Source organism: Oncorhynchus tshawytscha, linkage group LG15, assembly GCF_018296145.1.
Source record: "Oncorhynchus tshawytscha isolate Ot180627B linkage group LG15, Otsh_v2.0, whole genome shotgun sequence".
Classification (NCBI taxonomy): Eukaryota; Metazoa; Chordata; class Actinopteri; order Salmoniformes; family Salmonidae; genus Oncorhynchus; species Oncorhynchus tshawytscha.
The window spans coordinates 27,239,190-27,258,477 of NC_056443.1; the positions used below are offsets into that span (position 1 = coordinate 27,239,190).

Sequence of the window (19,288 nt, forward strand, 5' to 3'; positions counted from 1 at the left end):
ATTCTATACCAGGAGAACAGTGGCCTAGGACCTCCAGACGACATGACATGCACTCTTAAAAAAAGGGTTCTACATGGAACCCCAAAAGGTTCTACCTGGAACCAAAATGGTTCTACTTGGAACCAAAAAGGGTTCTTCAAAGGGTTCTTCTATCGGGACAGCCAAAGAACACCTTTATGTTCTAAATAGCACCTTTTCTTTCTAAGAGTGTGTGGGTCTATGTAGACCTACATACCTGTATCCCGGGACAGACACAGATAATACACAGTGGTGCCTGTAAGAACCAACTGTCCCAATCAAAGATTTTTAAAAAAACAGAACTGGCCCAAACAAAGAAATTAAAACAGAACAAATATACAATGTTTGGGCAGTCACAGTGCAAATGTCAGTTGTGTTGTTCCAAAACTGGAAGTGACACCAATCAGAGAGTGTTATCTGATGGAAAGTCACACCGCCACACTGACCGACACACATGGACCATGTGACTGCCCCACCGCCAGTCAAACAGGTGACCTGCTGTGTGTCAGGCGATGTGATTACTGTTCCTCTGTAATGATTCGCTCCCGCACTGTGTGTGTGTGATTAGCAAAATGGGGCTGCCAGAGTGCCAGTTCTTAAACATTTTACAGTAATGTGATGTGTGACAGAAAACGGATGTCGCATTATAGCCAATTGTGCGTTCAACAAGTCTCAGACTTAGAAAGCAATGGTGTCTATTGGCAAAAAAGGAGCACATACTATACTAGTATGGATGTCTATCTATGCTTAACTTAGATTCTAAATAAAAGACTGATTATAACTAGTTAGACTTGCATAGCCAACTCCTTGAGACCTGTAACCATAAGAGCAAACACACACTCTTAGAAAAAAAAGCGTGCTATCTAGAACCTTACAGGGTTCTTCGGCTGTCCCCATAGGAGAACCCGTTGAAGAACCCTATTTGGTTCCAGGTACCTCTTTTCAGAGACAGTGGTAGCTCACTAATGATGAGGAAACTCTAGTGTGAAGAGTAGACTAGCCTGATAACCTAAATCAGTTCCTAGCAATGGGATATTTTCAAAGTTCAGCAATCAGCCAGAGTCACAATATTGAAGGCATTTTATTTTAGCAATGTTTTTACCAGGCAACCGCTCTGTTTGAAAATCCCATCACCGCCTCTCTTCTGCAAATAACACAGATGCCTCAGCAAAGATGTATTCTCATCGACTAGGACCCGTTCCCTGTATCTGTCGTTGTGTAACGGTAGGACTGGTTTCAAAAAGTAGATACAGTTGAAGTCGGAAGTTTACATACACTTAGGTTGGAGTCATTAAAACTCGTTTTTCAACCACTCCACACATTTTTTGTTAACAAACTATAGTTTTGGCAAGTCGGTTACGACATCTACTTTGTGCATGACACAAGTAATTTTTCCAACAATTGTTTACAGACAGATTAATTCACTTATAATTTACTGCATCACAATTCCAGGGGATCAGAAGTTTACATACACTAAGTTGACTGTGCCTTTAAACAGCTTGGAAAATTCCAGAAAATTACGTCATGGCTTTAGAAGCTTCTGATAGGCTAATTGACATCATTTGAGTCAATTGGAGGTGTACCTATGGATGTATTTCAAGGCCTACCTTCAAACTCAGTGCCTCTTTCCTTGACATCATGGGAAATCAGCCAAGACCTCAGAAAAGAAAATCGGGACAGCCAAAGAACACCTTTATGTTCTAAATAGCACCTTTTCTTTCTAAGAGTGTGTGGGTCTATGTAGACCTACATACCTGTATCCCGGGACAGACACAGATAATACACAGTGGTGCCTGTAAGAACCAACTGTCCCAATCAAAGATTTAAAAAAAAAACAGAACTGGCCCAAACAAAGAAATTAAAACAGAACAAATATACAATGTTTGGGCAGTCACAGTGCAAATGTCAGTTGTGTTGTTCCAAAACTGGAAGTGACACCAATCAGAGAGTGTTATCTGATGGAAAGTCACACCGCCACACTGACCGACACACACGGACCATGTGACTGCCCCACCGCCAGTCAAACAGGTGACCTGCTGTGTGTCAGGCGATGTGATTACTGTTCCTCTGTAATGATTCGCTCCCGCACTGTGTGTGTGTGATTAGCAAAATGGGGCTGCCAGAGTGCCAGTTCAGAGAATCACCAGCAGCAAGAGCGACATCATTGATGTCTACAGAGAAAAGAGTCTGCCCGAGAATTGAACCCTGTGGCACCCCCATAGAGACTGCCAGAGGTCCGGACAACAGGCCCTCCGATTTGACACACTGAACTCTGTCTGAGAAGTACTTGGTGAACCAGGCGAGGCTGTCATTTGAGAAACCAAGGCTGTTGAGTCTGCCAATAAGAATGTGGTGATTGACAGAGTCAAAAGCCTTGGCCAGGTCGATGAATACAGCTGCACAGTATTGTCTCTTATCGATGGCGGTTATGATATCGTTTAGAACCTTGAGCGTGGCTGAGGCGCACCCATGACCAGCTCTGAAACCAGATTGCATAGGGTAGAAGGTACGGTGGGATTCGAAACGGTTGGTGATCTGTTTGTTAACTTGGCTTTCGAAGACCTTAGTAAGGCAGGGTAGGATAGATATAGGTCTGTAGCAATTTGGGTCTAGAGTGTCTCCCCCTTTGAAGAGGGGGATGACCGCAGCAGCTTTCCAATCTTTGGGGATCTCAGACGATACCAAAGAGAACAGGCTAGTAATAGGGGTTGCAACAATTTTGGCAGATCATTTTAGAAAGAGAGCGTCCAGATTGTCTAGCCGGCTGATTTGTAGGGGTCCAGATTTTGCAGCTCTTTCAGAACATCAGCTATTTGGATTTGGGTGGAAGAGAAATGGGGGAGGCTTCGGAAAGTTGCTGTGGGGGGTGCAAGGCTGTTGACCTGGTTAGCGGTAGCCAGGTGGAAAGCAAGGCCAGCCGTAGAAATATGCTTATTGAAATTCTAAATTATTATGGATTTATCGGTGGTGACACTGTTTCCTAGCCTCAGTGCAGTTGGCAGCTGGGAGGAGGTGCTCTTATTCTCATATCATGTGTACATGACAAATAAACAAGCTTGAATATTCACTCAAAGGTCAGCTAGTCAGCTATCCCTCTTAAGAGCAGGGCTACTAGTGCTATCAATGCTAGTAGCCTATCGACTCATCAACAACAATATTCCATAATTTAGGCATATCAACTAGGGTGGAAGAATGAATATTGGTGAATTACATTAAGCCGTTATAACAGTTGAAATAAGGACATTTTGAGGAGCAGGCATGTCTTTTCTAAATGAATGCAACTTTTTATGTATATATTTTTTATTTTGAAGGAAATAATTTTGCATGAGTTCATAATCTTTGGACATGCACATAATCTGAGAAATTAGACATCATTATCAGACATTATTATCACAAAACATGAACTATGCAATGCAATGTGATGATACAACGCATGATAACCAGTGTGCAATGAATGGTGTGCCTCAAACGCCACAATATTTGTTTTCATTCCTGCATTCAGCCAATATAATTTTAGCAATACCAAAATGTAAAATGTATCCACCTAATATTTTGTTTTTGGAATATTTCGCGCAATTTCATTTAAAAACATACACCTCGGTGGGCGCGGCCTCTGATTGGTGGCCTGTGAACTCTGCACAGCCCCTCCCCTATACTGGTTATTGGGGAAATCCCCGAAATGCACGCTTTTCACTGAAACAAAATATTTTGCTTTATAGCTGCTACGGATTGCATTGACAGAGAACCAAGGTGCTGCAAGAAAATATTCATAAACGGGAGGCGAGGTATAAATCCATGTTTTATTTATTTTAGGCAGCGTAGCAAATTATTTTGCCTGGAAAAGTTTGTGGTCGTTGTTGATTTGAGATTCTAGTAAAAAAGCCAGTCAAGCTTACAGCTGAGCTAGCAGATTTTAGTGGAAGATGGTGGGTGAAGTTTGGTGTGTCTTGTATTTCGTTGTATTAATACAAATTTAACCACTACACATTGTAGTATTGTATGACATGGAAGTGGGATGATGATCACGAATCGCTTACGTTTCAGACTGTTTTGGGTGTCTAACCTGCTCGCTAATTAGCTAGGACATGCTAGGCCATAACTGAGGAACGCTCAAACCCTCGCGCGATTTGTCAGAAACAAGATTGAGCCACCTTCAGTCGATACTTGTAAAAAGGTCCATTCTGAAAACGCTTATCTGTACCAATGTGTTTCATGTACAACTGCGGCCTTTCCGCAGGGTACTGAAATTCATATTTATAATAATAACTTTTATCTAACAATTTGCGCGCATCTCCCTCGTGCGGCAATGTTTGGGAACACCGAAAGCGGTCTATGCCAGTTAACATGATCTTTATGAATTATGAAACCTTTTTTATTATTATATAAATTCTTCAGAATTTACAAAAAAGTTATTTAGCTGGTTCTCATAGAACAAGAAATAAGATATCCTAAGCCTGTGTTTACCATAGATCTTATTTTCACCGTGTATTCATTTAACTTTACATTAGAACAGGGTTCCCCAACTGGATTTGGCCCACAGGTGGTTGTATTTTGCCCCCAAGTTCTCTGAGAAAAAAAAAATTCTTTATTTTTAATTTTTATTGTCAGACATGACTGAAAAACCCCCAGGAAATCCGCTTCAAGTGATTTACTTTAATAAAAAAATGTTCCCAAGTATTCCCACGCATAAGAGAGATGCATGTGATCATATACAAATGTAGAAATCTAGTTGATGATCCCTGCCCTACAACAACGACGTTAATGTTCCTCATAGGCTCTGTCCAATGAACCATGGCATGGCAAAGACCCCTTTATTATTTCTCTCTGTATAGGGTGGGTTGCAAGTTAATCATAGATTTAAATGAGGATTAGCCTAATACCGTGGCACCGCTTGCTCACATTGCTGTCTAGCTAACTACACAACCCAGTCGGTCATTACCCGTCCCCTGTCTGCATTCTAGCCTTTTTAATTTAACTAGGCAAGTCAGTTAAGAACAATTTCCTATTTACAATGACGGCCTACCCTGGCCAAACCTTAACCAGGAAGACACTGGGCTAATTGTGCGCCGCCCTATGGGACTCTCAATCACTGCCGTTTGTGATACAGCCTGGACTCGAACCAGGGTCTGTAGTGACGCCTCTAGCACTGAGATGCACTGCCTTAGACTGCTGTGCCACTTGGGAGCTGTTGTCCCCCTTTCCCCACTCGTTCCATAAATGTATTGTTTTGAAGACACCGGTAGCTGCTAAAACTAGTATAGATTTTTTTCTTAACTAATTACATGTGTGTGCTCTCTCTCCTAGATCCTATCGCCTTCCTCCCTCCCTCCTTGTGTCCCTGTGTCCAATCCTCTCCTCCCAAACGGTCTTGTGAGCTGTCGAGAAAGTGAACGGATACAGGATGGAAGAGCTCAGCCCCCCCCTGGGCCAATGTTCCTTCCAGCAGCTTTGGGCGGTAGCTACTTCTAGACTAGATCGAGGTGGTTCTGTGTGAGTGGAAGCCCAGAGACATTGTTCAATGTATTAAAGCACCTTTTCTGCATAGGTCTTTTCAGGGCCATAATAATGACTGAGCCGGTGATTTCTTTTCTATAGTATGACACCTCAGGGGCCCAGTATTCCACTGGTTGCTACTGAAAACTGGTCTGACCTGGATGTCTCGGTACGTTTGATTGTCTACCTCGTGACATAAAGGAAGTATTTTCGTGACGCCACACATTTTTAGAATGGGCTAATGAGCCCCCCCCCCAGTGATTGTTTGAGTTCGATTTATTTTAATTTTTTTTCCTCTGGTAATTTGATTTCCATGGTGGGCACTCCTGTTTCATTATTCAGACAGAAATGTAACGAGCAACTGATAACTTGAATGCTTTACTCCTCTGTAGATAAATGGCATTCACTTACCTCCCTCACAGCTCCTTCCCGACGCGACTCTCCACAAGGTCTTTGACGAGGTGCTGTTTGAACTGCTGGAGCCCCCGGTTGTGGAGCCCTCTGTGTCAACCCTGGACAGCGTGCCTCCCCCCGCCTCCACCGTCCCCTCCACCAACGACTACCCTGGGAAGCACGGCTTCCAGCTGCGATTCCAGAAGTCGGGTACCGCCAAGTCTGTCACCTCCACTGTGAGTGTCATGCATATGGCTTACTGCACATGCTCATGCCTGAATACATGCACACACGTATAGTTAAGGCCTGAGGAGGTGTGGTATATATGGCCAATATACCATGGCTAAGGGCTGTTCTTCTGCCCGACAGAAGTGCCTGAATACAGCCCTTAGCCGTGGTATATTGGCCATATACCACAAACTCCAGAGTTGCCTTTTATAAACTGGTTATTATCATAATTAGAACAGTGAAAATATTTTACCAATGCTCAGACTACCCAGTTTAAAATTCATGATAATATGTTCATTTATCACTTAAAATAAGTGATGTGTTTTGCGTGGGCTTACCCTGGCGTGTAAGTATGTAAATCTCTCTCAAACAAGGTGACTTTTTCAATCAATATATTCGGCTCTATTTATTCTGTTTCGAAAATGCTAATTAGCATCAGAGTAGACATGATGGAATACTACAAATCCCTGCAACCTCCTGCACGTCATCTCTAGCTGACTCCTTTGCTAACAGGTGTTGTGTCCATTAAAACATATATTTTTTTTACCTTATAAGAACAAATTCTTATTTTCAATGAAGGTCTAGGAACAGTGGGTTAACTGCCTTGTTCAGGGGCAGAACGACAGATTGTTACCTTGTCAGCTCAGGGATGATCTTGCAATCTTGCGACCTTTCAGTTACTAGTCCAACACTAACCACTAGGCTACCTGCCGCCCCATTTAAAACTTGCACAAGACACTTCAGAATTATACGTTTTAAAGACATTTAGCCAATTTAATCATTACAAATTTTAACTAACATTAGATAATTAATCCAAAGATTCTTAGCTTTGCCTCAAGTCAGTCTCATCCAGATAATCACGGCATTTATAGTTCTTTACGATAGCCACATTAGCAACTAAATAGCTGCACTTTTAATTTTTGAGGGGTAAATACAGGTGAATATATTATAAGTCACCTTGTCCTAGAGCGATTTACGTGGTTATCAAAACGTCACACCAGGGTAAGTCTAAACAAAACACAGCCCTTATTTTAAGTGTTTCTAAAATCCCCTATGGTTGGGGTTCCCACACTTTTCCCCTCAGGGCCCCTAGCATTGGGGGACATTCGGTGCCACGTCTATTTCTATGGGCACTAACAATATTCATGAAACACTTTTCACACCCCTCTTGTTGGCGGAGAACATTTCGCAGGTTTAAAGCGGATTTTCTAGCAATTCTATACGTTTTGGCATGTCTAATGGGTATTCATGTGATATTTGAGTGACACAAATTACAATATCTATGGGCTACAAAACCTACCTAAAAACACTTTGGCTGACATGGACTAGTTGATCTGGACATTTCTGGCAAGTTATAAATGTCTTTCTACGGTATGCAATGACTAACATGACAAGAGAAACTGATGATGCACACTGCCAAATATAGAAATTGCACCTTGTTCATTCTACTATTGCAATTTTCAAGAGGAAGTTTAAAGCTAGAATGAGCCCCACAGTTTGGGAACCACTGCCCAGTGGGAACAATTTATGGTGGACAAATGGTTGGAACCCTTTCCTTGTTTGACTGCTAGGCTTTATGGGTATTATGACTCATACTGTGGTACTCTATAGGAATGAAACACAGCCTTCCATGGGGTCCAGCCCCACCCTTTAAGAAGCCTTGTCTCACTGTATATTCACATGCTATATATATATATATATATATATATATATATATATATTATCTCTCTATTGATTTCTCTCTTTCAACTTTAGAATTACTTTTCTCTTCTGGAGGAAACATCTATTTTGAAGTATTTTGATTAAGGTACCTATTGTGATTGTCAAAAAAGTAACAGTAAAATGGCTTCATACCAGTTTAATCCATGGTCTCATTTCAATCAATTAATTGCAGTTACTTTACCTCAGACAGAGATGAAGGATATTCCACTCATTATAATTCCCTGTGGTTGCATTCAACTGGAATCCAGTTCATTGTGACGATTTGCTGAAACTCAAGGTTTTGGCGAAAAAGTATTTGGATTAAAACAGCCAATAGCAGCAAGGTTTCCACAGTGACTCACATGTCACCGTACTATGATAGGTCTATCAGGCTTGAGTTAGGGTGTGCTGCACTCAAAATAACGCCCCCTGCAACTCATTCATTGGAACTGAGGAGTTGCATGCTGGTAGGTTGCAGTAATGCATGGGTCTGACATGACAGGGCATGTTCCACACAAGGGCTCCATTATGGAAAGGGTTCAAATGCAGCCCTTTTGGTCAAAATGTATAGTTATAAACAGGGTATTTACAATTTCTTCAGAATATTAATATAATTGTTCATGTGTATTATGATCTTATACCTGTCGGTGTTAAGCCCACCCTTTGCTAGTGTTCAGTATTTTATGTAAACTTTATAAACGGATAATACTCACACACACAAAATATCGCCGAAGTGAAATAACTTCACCAAAGTGCTTATTTTTTTCCACTTTATCAATTCAATTCACCACTTTGTTTCACAAAATAAAATTCCTATAGACACATACAACTGGTTGCTCATTGTTTTCGCTCCCCTCCCAGTATTCTGTGCAGCTGAACAAGCTGTACTGCCAGCTGGCTAAGACGTGCCCTGTGGAGGTGTTGATGGCCATGGATCCCCCGCCAGGAGCCATCCTCAGGGCCACCGCTATCTACAAGAAGTCTGAGCATGTCTCTGAGGTGGTCCGGCGCTGCCCCCACCACCAGAGCGCCTCAGATAACAATGAAGGTGGGTGTGTGTTTATAGTCTAAGGTAAACATTCAAAACTGATGAAGATAAGTATTTTGCCCTTAGAGTGGGAAAAAATGGACTAATATGCATGATTTTATTTTGGCTCAGTTTTTGTATTTAGCCATGTAAACGAATAAAGAGGAAATGAAACCCATGCAAATCTAATCATAATATTCTCCTTGGTCTCAGAGAGATGGAGTGAAGGTATACCTCATGTAAAAGATTGTCCCAGAAACAGAGGAGACTCCCCCTCACTACTTGTCTACTTCCTGTTTTTTTTGTCTAGGCGTGGTCCACCGCAGTCACTTGATTAGGGTGGAAGGGAACCAGTGGGCTCAATACCTGGAGGATGGAAACACCAAGCGTCAAAGTGTGCTGCTGCCCTATGAGCCTCCTCAGGTATACCATATAGAAAGAGAATTAATAGAACGGTCCTCCCCATTCAAGTAAATGATGGCATAATGGGTGGACTGGCGGCCATTGCAAGTGTACCCAGATGAGCAAGGCAGGAAGTGTACCCCATCAATCTGTTCTGCGATTTGTTGAATCAACTCAAATGAAATTATTTTAACAATAGCCACGTCAGTTTGTATCATTTGAATGAACATTCTACATTACCATGGAAATCATTATATCACCATACCAGGAAGCCATTATGGACCAATGCGTTTACCAGTTAAATTGGCTGGATTTGAGCTTCCAAGACCGTTCTATTCATTCTTATCAATGGTATTTTATTTGCCATTTCTCTTGACACTTTCATTGAGACATCTGTCTATTTTGCATTTGTCAATGTACATTCAAGTGAAGCTTACCATTGTGTATATGTGTTTGTATAGCTGGGTTCTGAAACGACTACTGTTCTCCTGAACTTCATGTGTAACTCCAGTTGCATGGGTGGTATGAACAGGCGGCCCATCCTCACCATCCTGACCCTGGAGACCCAGGAGTAAGTGTCTCTCCATATCCCTTCTCACTGTGTTTGTTTATTTTGGAAATTGCGCATCAGGGTCTGAGTTTGCGTTACATTTTCCGTAATGTGTGTTTTTTTTCGGGGTGTATGATCTGTCCCCGGTAGAAAAATTTAAGATATGAGTGCGTCTGTCAGCGGGACTCCGATCCGAATGTAGCATGCATCTGTCACAAAATTGGTTCAAACGTTAAGAATCTCCTAGAATCGCAAATGTTAAGAATCGTGACAACTGCGTCCGTGCCTTCAGCATGTCATTGTTTTGAGTCATTGATCTTCAAGTCATTTTGCATGCCGAACAACCCCACGAAATTTCAGTAGCCTAGTAAAACTGCATACTGTGCGCAGCTACGAGCACTGAGTAATGAAAAGTAGGCCTATTCCTGATCTACCATATTTGCATGTCACTGTCAGCATGCAAATATTTGGAAAATAGCATGCGCAATATTAGGCTTTTTTTTGTGACAATGAATTTGCTCGGTTATGTTTTAATGAAATGTAGTGTTAAATTGTTATACCGGAATAAAAGTAGCCTAAGCTACCCGCACTGCATGGTTGACACAGGAGAAGAAGTAGAACTGTCAACTTCCAAACGGTCTAACCTGGGGGGGGAGTACGGACTGCCGGCACTTCAAACCGGCCCGCGAGACATTTCGTGGTATCCAACTGGTAGTTAGTCTTGTCTCATCGCTGCAACTCCAGTACGGACTCGGGAGAGGCGAAGGTCGAGAGCCGTGCGTCCTCCAAAACATGACCCAGCTTCTTGACACAATGCTTGCTTAACCCGAAAGCCAGCTGCACCAATGTATCGGCGGAAACACCATACACCTGGTCAGCGTGCATGCGCCCAGTACACCACAGGAGTCGCTAGATGGTGGTGGGAAAAGGAAATCTCAGCCTGCCAAACCCTCTCCTAACCCGGACGACACTGGGCCAATGGGTCTCCCAGTCACGGCCAGCTGTGTGTCAGCCTGGAACAAACCCGGGTCTGTAGTGACGACCGCTGCGATGCAGTGCCTTTAAACCGCTGCGCCACTCGGGAGGTCCCCGCAAATTGTTTTAACAAAAAAAATGCGACCATCCGTTGAATTTCAAAATCCCGATGTGGCCCTCGAGCCAAAAAGTTTGCCCACCACTGGTCTATACCATTAAATTATGAGACAGTGGTGAAATCTTATTACACGACCACAATACCTTTTTGGTTTCGAAGGTGTTCAGAACAATGTTAAGGGCAAAGAAAGCTGTCTGAACACTGAAAGCTTTGTTGAACTCTCTACAACACAAAATCTGTGTAGGGGCCAGCTGGGTAAAAGACTATCTGCATATAATTGGACGAGGGCGCTTCCTACTGCCTGACCTATGTTGTTGATGTAAATTGAGAAGAGCATGGGGCCTAGGATCAAGCCTTGGGGTACTCCCTTGGTGACAGGCAGTGACTGAGACAGCAGATTTTCTGACTTTACACATTGCACTCTTTGAGGTAGTTAGCAAACCAGGCCAAAGACCCCTTTTGAGACACCAATACTCTTTAGCCGCCCCAGAAGTTTGGAATGGTGTACCGTATCAAAAGCTTTGTCCATTAAGATAGCAGCACAACATTGCTTAGTCACAGGCAATGGTGACATTGAGGACCTTAAAGTTGCAGTGACACAATCATAACCTGAGCAGAAACCAGATTGCATACCAGAGATAATACTATAGACATCAAGAAAGCCAGTCAGTTTTTTGACAAGTTTTTCCAACACGTTTGAAAAATAGTCCTATAACAATTAAGATTGATCTCCCCCTTTTAAATAAAGGAACCAATGTGACTGCATACTAAGCACTGCCTTCCAACCACTACAACCACACAGACGAAATGATCTAAATGAGTTTAAGGAGAAGCTGTGTAGCAGGGCAGGGGGGAAAGAGGGTGGAGCGTTGGGAATAGTCACATTAGAAGGGCTGGTATATGAAGGAGGCGTGTCTGAGTCATAGGAATCCTGACTTAATAAAGTGATTTTTAAAGAGCTCAGCCATACTCTGTTTTCTTTTCTTATATTTTGACCCCCTTTTTCTCCCCAATTTCGTGGTATCCAATTGTTAGTAATTACTATCTTGTCCCATCGTTACAACTCCCGTACGGGCTCGGGAGAGACGAAGGTCGAAAGCCATGCGTACTCCGAAACACAACCCAACCAAGCCGCACTGCTTTTTAACACAGCGCGCATCCAACCCGGAAGCCAGCCACACCAATGTGTCGGAGGAAACACTGTGCACCTGGCGATCTTGGTTAGCGCGCACTGCGCCCGGTCCGGAGTCGCTGGTGAGCGATGAGACAAGGATATCCCTACCGGTCTAACCCGGATGATGCTAGGCCAATTGTGCGTTGCCCCACGGACCTCCCGGTCACGGCCGGCTGCGACAGAGCCTGGGTGCAAACCCAGAATCTCTGGTGGCACAGCTAGCGCTGCGATGCAGTGCCCTAGACCACTGCACCACCCGGAAGGCCCTAGCCATAGGCTCTTTCAGAGCCTTTCAACCAAATGGTGTTCTTGAGGTGGAGTAACACTGCCAGATCACGGTTGAACCAGGGGCTGATCCTGTTGTTAATTTTCTTTATGGGGGCATGCTTGTTAACAATACCACTGAAAAAATGCAACAAAAAAAGAGGTTCCAAGCATCTTCAACAAAGGGGATCAAGCTGACTCTATACCAATTTACAGAGGCCAGGTCATGAAGGAAAGCATTTCAGCAAGCGTCTATGACGAATCCGGAGAAGTCATTTTCACTGGGCAGCCATTGCGAACACAAGCTGTAAAACAGTGATCACTTAATGTCATTACAGAAAACACCAGACTGATACTAATCAGGATTATTTGTGAGGATAACGTCAAGGAGAGTAGACTTTTCTTGGTATTTGGGGTCATTCCATGTGGGATTGGTGATCAGAGAGATTTAGGGAGTCCCCTTGTTTTAACTTGGCCAGGTGGTTTAGGCATGTACTGGTTTAGGTCACCTAGCAGGACAAATTAAGACTTGGTGTAAAGGGCCATGAGAGAGCTTAGGGCAGGTAGGGTACAGGCTGGTGCTGATGGAGGACGATAGCACCCAGCAACAGTCAACAAAGAGCTATTTGAAAGCTTAATGCTTAAAACCAGCAAATCAAATTGTTTGGGGACCTGTTGGAGACAACCGAGCACTGAAGGTGATCCTTGGTAAAGATGGCCACTCCCCCATCTTTGGAAGATCTGTCTTGCCGAAAAAGGTTATAACCTGGAAGTTTAACATCAGCACATTCTTTCTTAACCATGTCTCAATAATGACCAACATATCTGGATTGGAGCTGTGAACCCACACTTTCAATTGATTCATTTCAGGTAATACGCGTCTAGTGTTAACGTGCAGACAACCAAGGCTGTTACAAGGGCAGAAATCATCAAAGCAAATATCAGAATTGTGACTAGCAACCGTAGACAGGCCAGTGTGTTCATGCACATTTCCAGGGCATGGTAGAGGACAGGGAGAGCTCTGCAGTGTTGATATTTTTAATGACATTTGAATGTGCATCAGGTGGCAACAAGATTATATTGTACAGCAATTTAATCAGGTAACATGAATACAAAGCCAGTGAGAGCGGGTTAGAATAGGATGGGAGGCCTAGAGTACATGTAACCAATAAAGAAGTTTGTCGCGAGGGTGGGAACCAACATTGTCTAATCCACGTTCTGGTAAATGAGCAACTACATACTCAACAAAGTGTGCAGGAGTCATGGAGCAAATGGCACAAGAAAAAAGTGAAATGGCTTGAGGCTAGACATAGTAAGTTGAGTCAATCGCCCCAACACAATAACGTGGCTCTGAGTCCAATAGGCTATAAAAGTTTGAGATTAATAAATAGTAGACCGATGCTAGCTAATGAAAAGCATTTCTGAATAAAGCTCACATAAGATTCACAAGTTAATTAGCCTAGGTAAAAATTCAGATCAGTCCAAAGTCTACGGCGTGAGTGTGTGCTGGAGCCAAGCGAAAGCTCGGGGGAGTGTGGCGGTGGTACCTGTACCAGACTGGGAGACAGGCCAGGGCAGACGGGGAGTAGATTGCCGGGTGGGATCGAAGCAGCAGGTAACGGGAGCAGGTGGCCCACCCGCTTGGGAGAGCTTTGGTCGGGAGGCTGAGTGGGAGAGGAGGCGTTCAACCTTACCAGACGTGCGTGGTGGAGCAGATAAAGCATCTGGTGCGAAAAAGCTGAACGCCAAACTTGAGAGACAACCATACACACAATTTACGCATGTTCGCGCACAAGTCCGCTCCTACAGATCCAACTCGGAGAGGCCCAGCTCATGAGCTCCATCAGCAGCAGATTTGAATTTAGAATGGAAAATGAATGTTTATGCAACAGAAGTTGGTGCATCTTATCACACCGAATCAATTCGTTTCTCTAATCGCACTGAATCGTTTCAAACTAAAAATGTATTGTATCCCGTATACAGTGCATTGAAAGTATTCAGACCCCTTTTTCCACATTGTTACATTATACCCTTATTCTAAAATGGATTAAATGAAATAAGTTACTCAATCTACACACTATACCCCACAATGACAAAGCGAAAACAGGGTTTTGCTAATTTATGTAAATACGTTTTATTTTTTTATAAGTATTCAGAACCTTTGCTATGATACTCGAAATTGAGCTCAGGTGCATCCTGTTTCCATTGATCATCCTTGAGATGTTTCTTCAACTCATTGGAGTCCACCTTTGGTAAATTTAATTGATTGGACATGATTTAGAAAGGCACACACCTGTCTATATAAGGTCCCACAGTTGACAGTGCATGTCAGAGCAAAAACCAAACCATGAGGTTGACAGAATTGTCCGTAGAGCTCCAGAGACACGATTGTGTCGAGGCACAGATCTGGAGAAGGGTAACAAAGAATGTCTGCAGCATTGAAGGTCCACAGTGGCCTCCATTCTTAAATGGGAGAATTTTGGAACCACCTAGACTCTTCCTAGAGCTGGCTGCCCGGCCAAACTGAGCAATTGGGGGAGAAGGGCCTTGGTCAAAGAGGTGAACAAGAACCCGAGATCCTCTGTGGAGATGGTTGTCCTTCTGGAAGGTTCTCCCATCTCTGTAGCACTCCTCTAAATAGGCCTTTAGTAGTGGCCCGACGGAAGCCATCCGTAAAAGGCACATGACAGCCCCCTTGGCGTTTGCCAAAAGGCACCTAAAGGACTCTTAGGCCTGAATGCCAAGTGTCATGTCTGGAGAAGCATGGTGGTGGCAGCATCATGCTGTGGGTATGTTTTTCAGCGGCAGGGACTGGGAGACTATTCAGGATCGAGGGTAAAGTTGAATGGCACAAAGTACAGAGGGATCCTTGATGAAAACCTGCTTCAGAGCACCCACCTCCCAACTGGACAATGACCCTAAGCACACAGCCAAGACAACGCAGGAGTGGCTTCGGGACAAGTCTCTGAATGTCTTTGAGTGGCCCAGTGAAAGCCAGGACTTGAACCTGATCGAGCATCTCTGGAGAAACCTGAAAATAGCTGTGCAGCGACGCGCCACATCCAACCTGACAGAGCTTGAGTAGATCTGCAGAGAATGGGAGAAACTCCGCAAATACAGGTGTGCCAAGCTTGTAGCGTCATACCCAAGAAGACTCTTGGGCTAGGCTGTAATCGCTGCCAAAGGTGCTTCAACAAAGTACTGAGTAAAGGGTCTGAATACTTAGGTAAATGTAATATTTCAGGTTATAATTTTTTGCTAAAAAATAAAAACTATTTTTGTTTTGTCATTATGGGGTATTGTGTGTAGCTTGAAGGGGGGGAAACAATTTAATCTATTTTAGAATAAGGCTGTAACGTAACGATGTCAAGGGGTCTTTCTAGGGCAGGCGTTCCGCTAGCGGAACACCCGACAACATTCCGCTGAAAAGGCAGCGCGTGAAATGTAATGTAACTTTCACACATTAACAAGTCCAATACAGCAAATGAAAGAAACTTCTTGTTAATCTACCCATCGTGTCTGATTTCAAAAAGGCTTTACAGCGAAAGCACAACATGATTGTTAGGTGATAGCCAAGTAAAAAAAAACACAGCCATTTTTCCAGCCAAAGATAGGAGTCACAAAAAGCAGAAATATAGATAAAATTAATCACTAACCTTTGATCAGATGACACTCATAGGACATCATGTTACACAATACATGTGTTTTGTTCGATAATGTGCATATTTATATCCAAAAATCTGTTTACATTGGCGCATTACATGCAGTAATGTTTTGATTCCAAAACATCCGATTTTGCAGAAATACTCATAATAAACATTGATTAAAAGATCCAAGTGTTATTCACAAAATTAAAGAGACTTCTCCTTAATGCAACCGCTGTGTCAGATTTCAAAAAACACTTTAAGGAAAAAGTATAATCTGAGTACGACGCTCAGAGCCCAATCCAGCCAAAGAAATATCCGCCATGTTGGAGTCAACAGAAGTTAGAAATAACATTTGATCTTTGATCTTCATCAGAATGCACTCCCAGGAATCTCAGTTCGACAATAAATGACTGATTTGTTCCATAAAGTCCATCATTAATGTCCAAATAGTCATTTGTTAGCGTGTTAAGCCCAGTAATCCATCTTCATGAGGCACGAGGACTATGTTTTTTTAACATAAATCATCAATAAGGTTCCAACTGGAGAATTCCATTGTCTGAAAAAAAGCACTGGAACGAGAGCTAACTCTGTCATGAGCGCGCATCACGAGCCTGAGACACTGCCAGACCCATGACTCATTCAGCTCCCATTCCCCCCTCCTTTATAGCAGAAGCCTGAAACAATTTTCTAAAGACGGTTGACATCTAGTGGAAGCCTTAGGAAGTGCAACTTGACCCCATAGACACTGTATTCGGTTGGCCAAGCTTTGAAAAACTACAAACCTCAAATCCAACCAGGAAGTGGGAAATCTTTCTCAGGTTTTCGCCTGCCATACTCACAGACATCATTCAAACAGTTTTAGAAACTTCAGCGTTTTATATCCAATACTAATAATAATATGCATATATTAGCATCTGGGACTGAGTAGAAGGCAGTTCACTCTGGGCACGCTATTCATCCAAAAGTGAAAATGCTGCCCCCTATCCCAAAAAGGTTAATACTTTCCGAATGCACTGTATCTAGATGCATATCGAATCATCTTGGAAGTGAAAGATGCACATCCCTAGTGTGTTTTGCTCCCCGTGAGTTTATTGCCTCTAACTTTCACTATTCTTCACCCCTTTGCTTCCTTTCTAGGGGTCAGGTTTTGGGTCGCCGTTGTTTCGAGGTCCGTGTGTGTGCCTGTCCCGGCCGGGACCGCAAGACCGAAGAAGAGAACACAAACAAAGTTCTGAACGGGACCAAGACCACCAACGGCTCCAAAAGAAGTAAGACTCGGGCCACGTCTCAACCCTCGTCTCTTATGTCATTGTTGACATTGTCTCCTCTCCCCTCAGAGTCCCAACAGGCCCTGCCCCCTCCAGGGACCAGCAAGAAGATCAAGAATGGCTCCAGCACCGAGGATGAAGACAAGAACAATGTATTTTTGTTGCAGGTGAGGGAATGACACACACACACACACACACACACACACACAAGCTGACAGAGGCACTTTTGTGAGGGAGAATTTGTATCTCTACTGCATGGTTGTGCCCAAGGGAAATCCCCTCTCACTTCCTCCCTCTCCTCTCAGGTCCGTGGCCGAGAGCACTATGAGTGGCTCAAGAAGATCAATGACAGTCTGGAGCTGATGGACCACATTCCTCCCGCTGAGCAGGAGAAATACAAGAAGAAAGGGTAAGCTACCAGCGGCAGCCATCCTGACGACAGGAACTTCTCCCTAAAATCCCCATGTACCATTTACATGCATTACCCCCCCCACATCTATTACCTGCAACATACATGTTCTCCTCTCAATGGTAAACAGTCTCACCCTCTATTTGTCCTGTATTTGTCTTTCTTAGTTCTGCAAAGATCCTCAATCAAGAAGCAATGGCCCCGAAGAGCGGAAAGCGGCTGCTTACAAAGGAAGACAGGAGCGACTCGGACTAAGGCCAGGACACGTCGGTCCTTATTCTCCTGTCTATTCCAGACCAACATTAAGTTGTGACTCCCAAGTTAAATGCCCAATACCAAACCCTAGTCCCTACATGTAGGCACTTCTGAAAGGATAGATATTAGCAAGATGGTAATAGCTCCACCTAGACAGCCATACGCTGGACCCAGAAAGGGGTCAATAGGGACGGACCAACATTTTAATAAATGTAGTCATATGAACATGCAAGACATGGCAAAATGTGTAGAATTGCAGGAAATTAGCTTCAAAACAGTTCAAACTGTAAAGTTTTATTTTTTTATTGTATTGTTTTTTTATACGGTAAATGACTGTCCATCCGGATCTTTTGACAGCTAGGAAAATTGTGACCGGACCTTCTCAGATAGTACAAGTACCATGTTGGGATTTTCACCATATTTCGGATACCAGTCCAACAATTTCAGTACAACACAAACTGCGTAAGTGTAGGGCCTAGGGTTTTGTTTAGAATTAGCTAGGTAAGCTAAGACCCCTCCCACTGCCTTAACCATCTGGTGGGACTTCCTCCTCCTCACCTGCCCCCAAACAGCACTTTAGCTTGTGCTTTTATGATTTGGACCAATTAAATCAAGTATTCATATCTTGACCTGCCTAGCCACGATGCTTTGTTACCAGTTAATTGGCCAGTTGCCTGTTAGTATTTTTTATACCTGTTGAACATAACTGCTGTTATCCCTCCCCCTGAAACGGTGACTTTCTTTTGCCCCTTTTGTTTTTACTTGTAGCTCTGGTTATCAGAATGTTTTTTTCATTGTTAAAAAAATATATACATTTGAGTTCTCTCTTGTGAAGCGGTCTGATACTATGATTATGATACACTTAGCACATGTATATTTGTTTAATTTATCGTTCTCTGATGGAAACTCTTTTTGATGTCATTCGGTGCTGAGACATGAGGCTCTATTTTGTTTAGGGGGAAAGGAAACATTTCAGGGAACTTTTCAAATCAATTAAAGCAATTTCTTAAGTAATACTTAAAATCCTCAGTCTTTTCTCAATACCTGCAGTCTTTTGAGTTATGAGGTTTTTTTTAATATACAAAGTCCCTGCGGATGAACAAGGTGACATGGGTGCGTGACAAGGTTGTCTAGAGACTACCCGTAATCTCGGAACCCAGAACCAAATGTTGCGTACTCTATTATTTCAGCTGACCTACTTCACTGTCCCAGACCATTCTCTAAGTATATTTTATTTATTTAACCTTTAACTATGGGAACCCCAATTACGGCCGGATGTGATACAGCCTGGATTCAAACCAGGAACTGTAGGGAACTGAAGCTTCTTTCACTGAGATCCAGTGCCTTAGACCACTGCGACACTCTG

The 19,288-nt window shown here is 43.1% G+C and overlaps 1 protein-coding gene across 4 annotated transcripts; it reads left to right on the forward strand.

Moving 5' to 3' along the window:
- Nucleotides 1-3,646: 3,646 nt before the first annotated feature.
- Nucleotides 3,647-18,938, forward strand: LOC112214763 (cellular tumor antigen p53). 4 transcript variants are annotated; one of them, XM_024373767.2, is made up of 11 exons: nucleotides 3,647-3,803; nucleotides 5,323-5,508; nucleotides 5,614-5,680; nucleotides 5,904-6,140; nucleotides 8,695-8,881; nucleotides 9,171-9,283; nucleotides 9,724-9,833; nucleotides 17,128-17,258; nucleotides 17,328-17,425; nucleotides 17,564-17,667; nucleotides 17,835-18,938. In XM_024373767.2, the coding sequence occupies exons 2-11, from the start codon at nucleotides 5,420-5,422 to the stop codon at nucleotides 17,920-17,922; spliced, it is 1,224 nt and encodes a 407-aa protein (XP_024229535.1). In that variant the 5' UTR covers nucleotides 3,647-3,803; nucleotides 5,323-5,419; the 3' UTR covers nucleotides 17,923-18,938. The 4 variants fall into 4 exon arrangements, with proteins under 4 accessions (XP_024229535.1, XP_024229536.1, XP_024229533.1 ...); XM_024373768.2 differs by having other exon boundaries at nucleotides 5,934-6,140; XM_024373765.2 differs by having other exon boundaries at nucleotides 17,128-17,425.
- The last annotated feature ends 350 nt before the right edge of the window (nucleotides 18,939-19,288 follow it).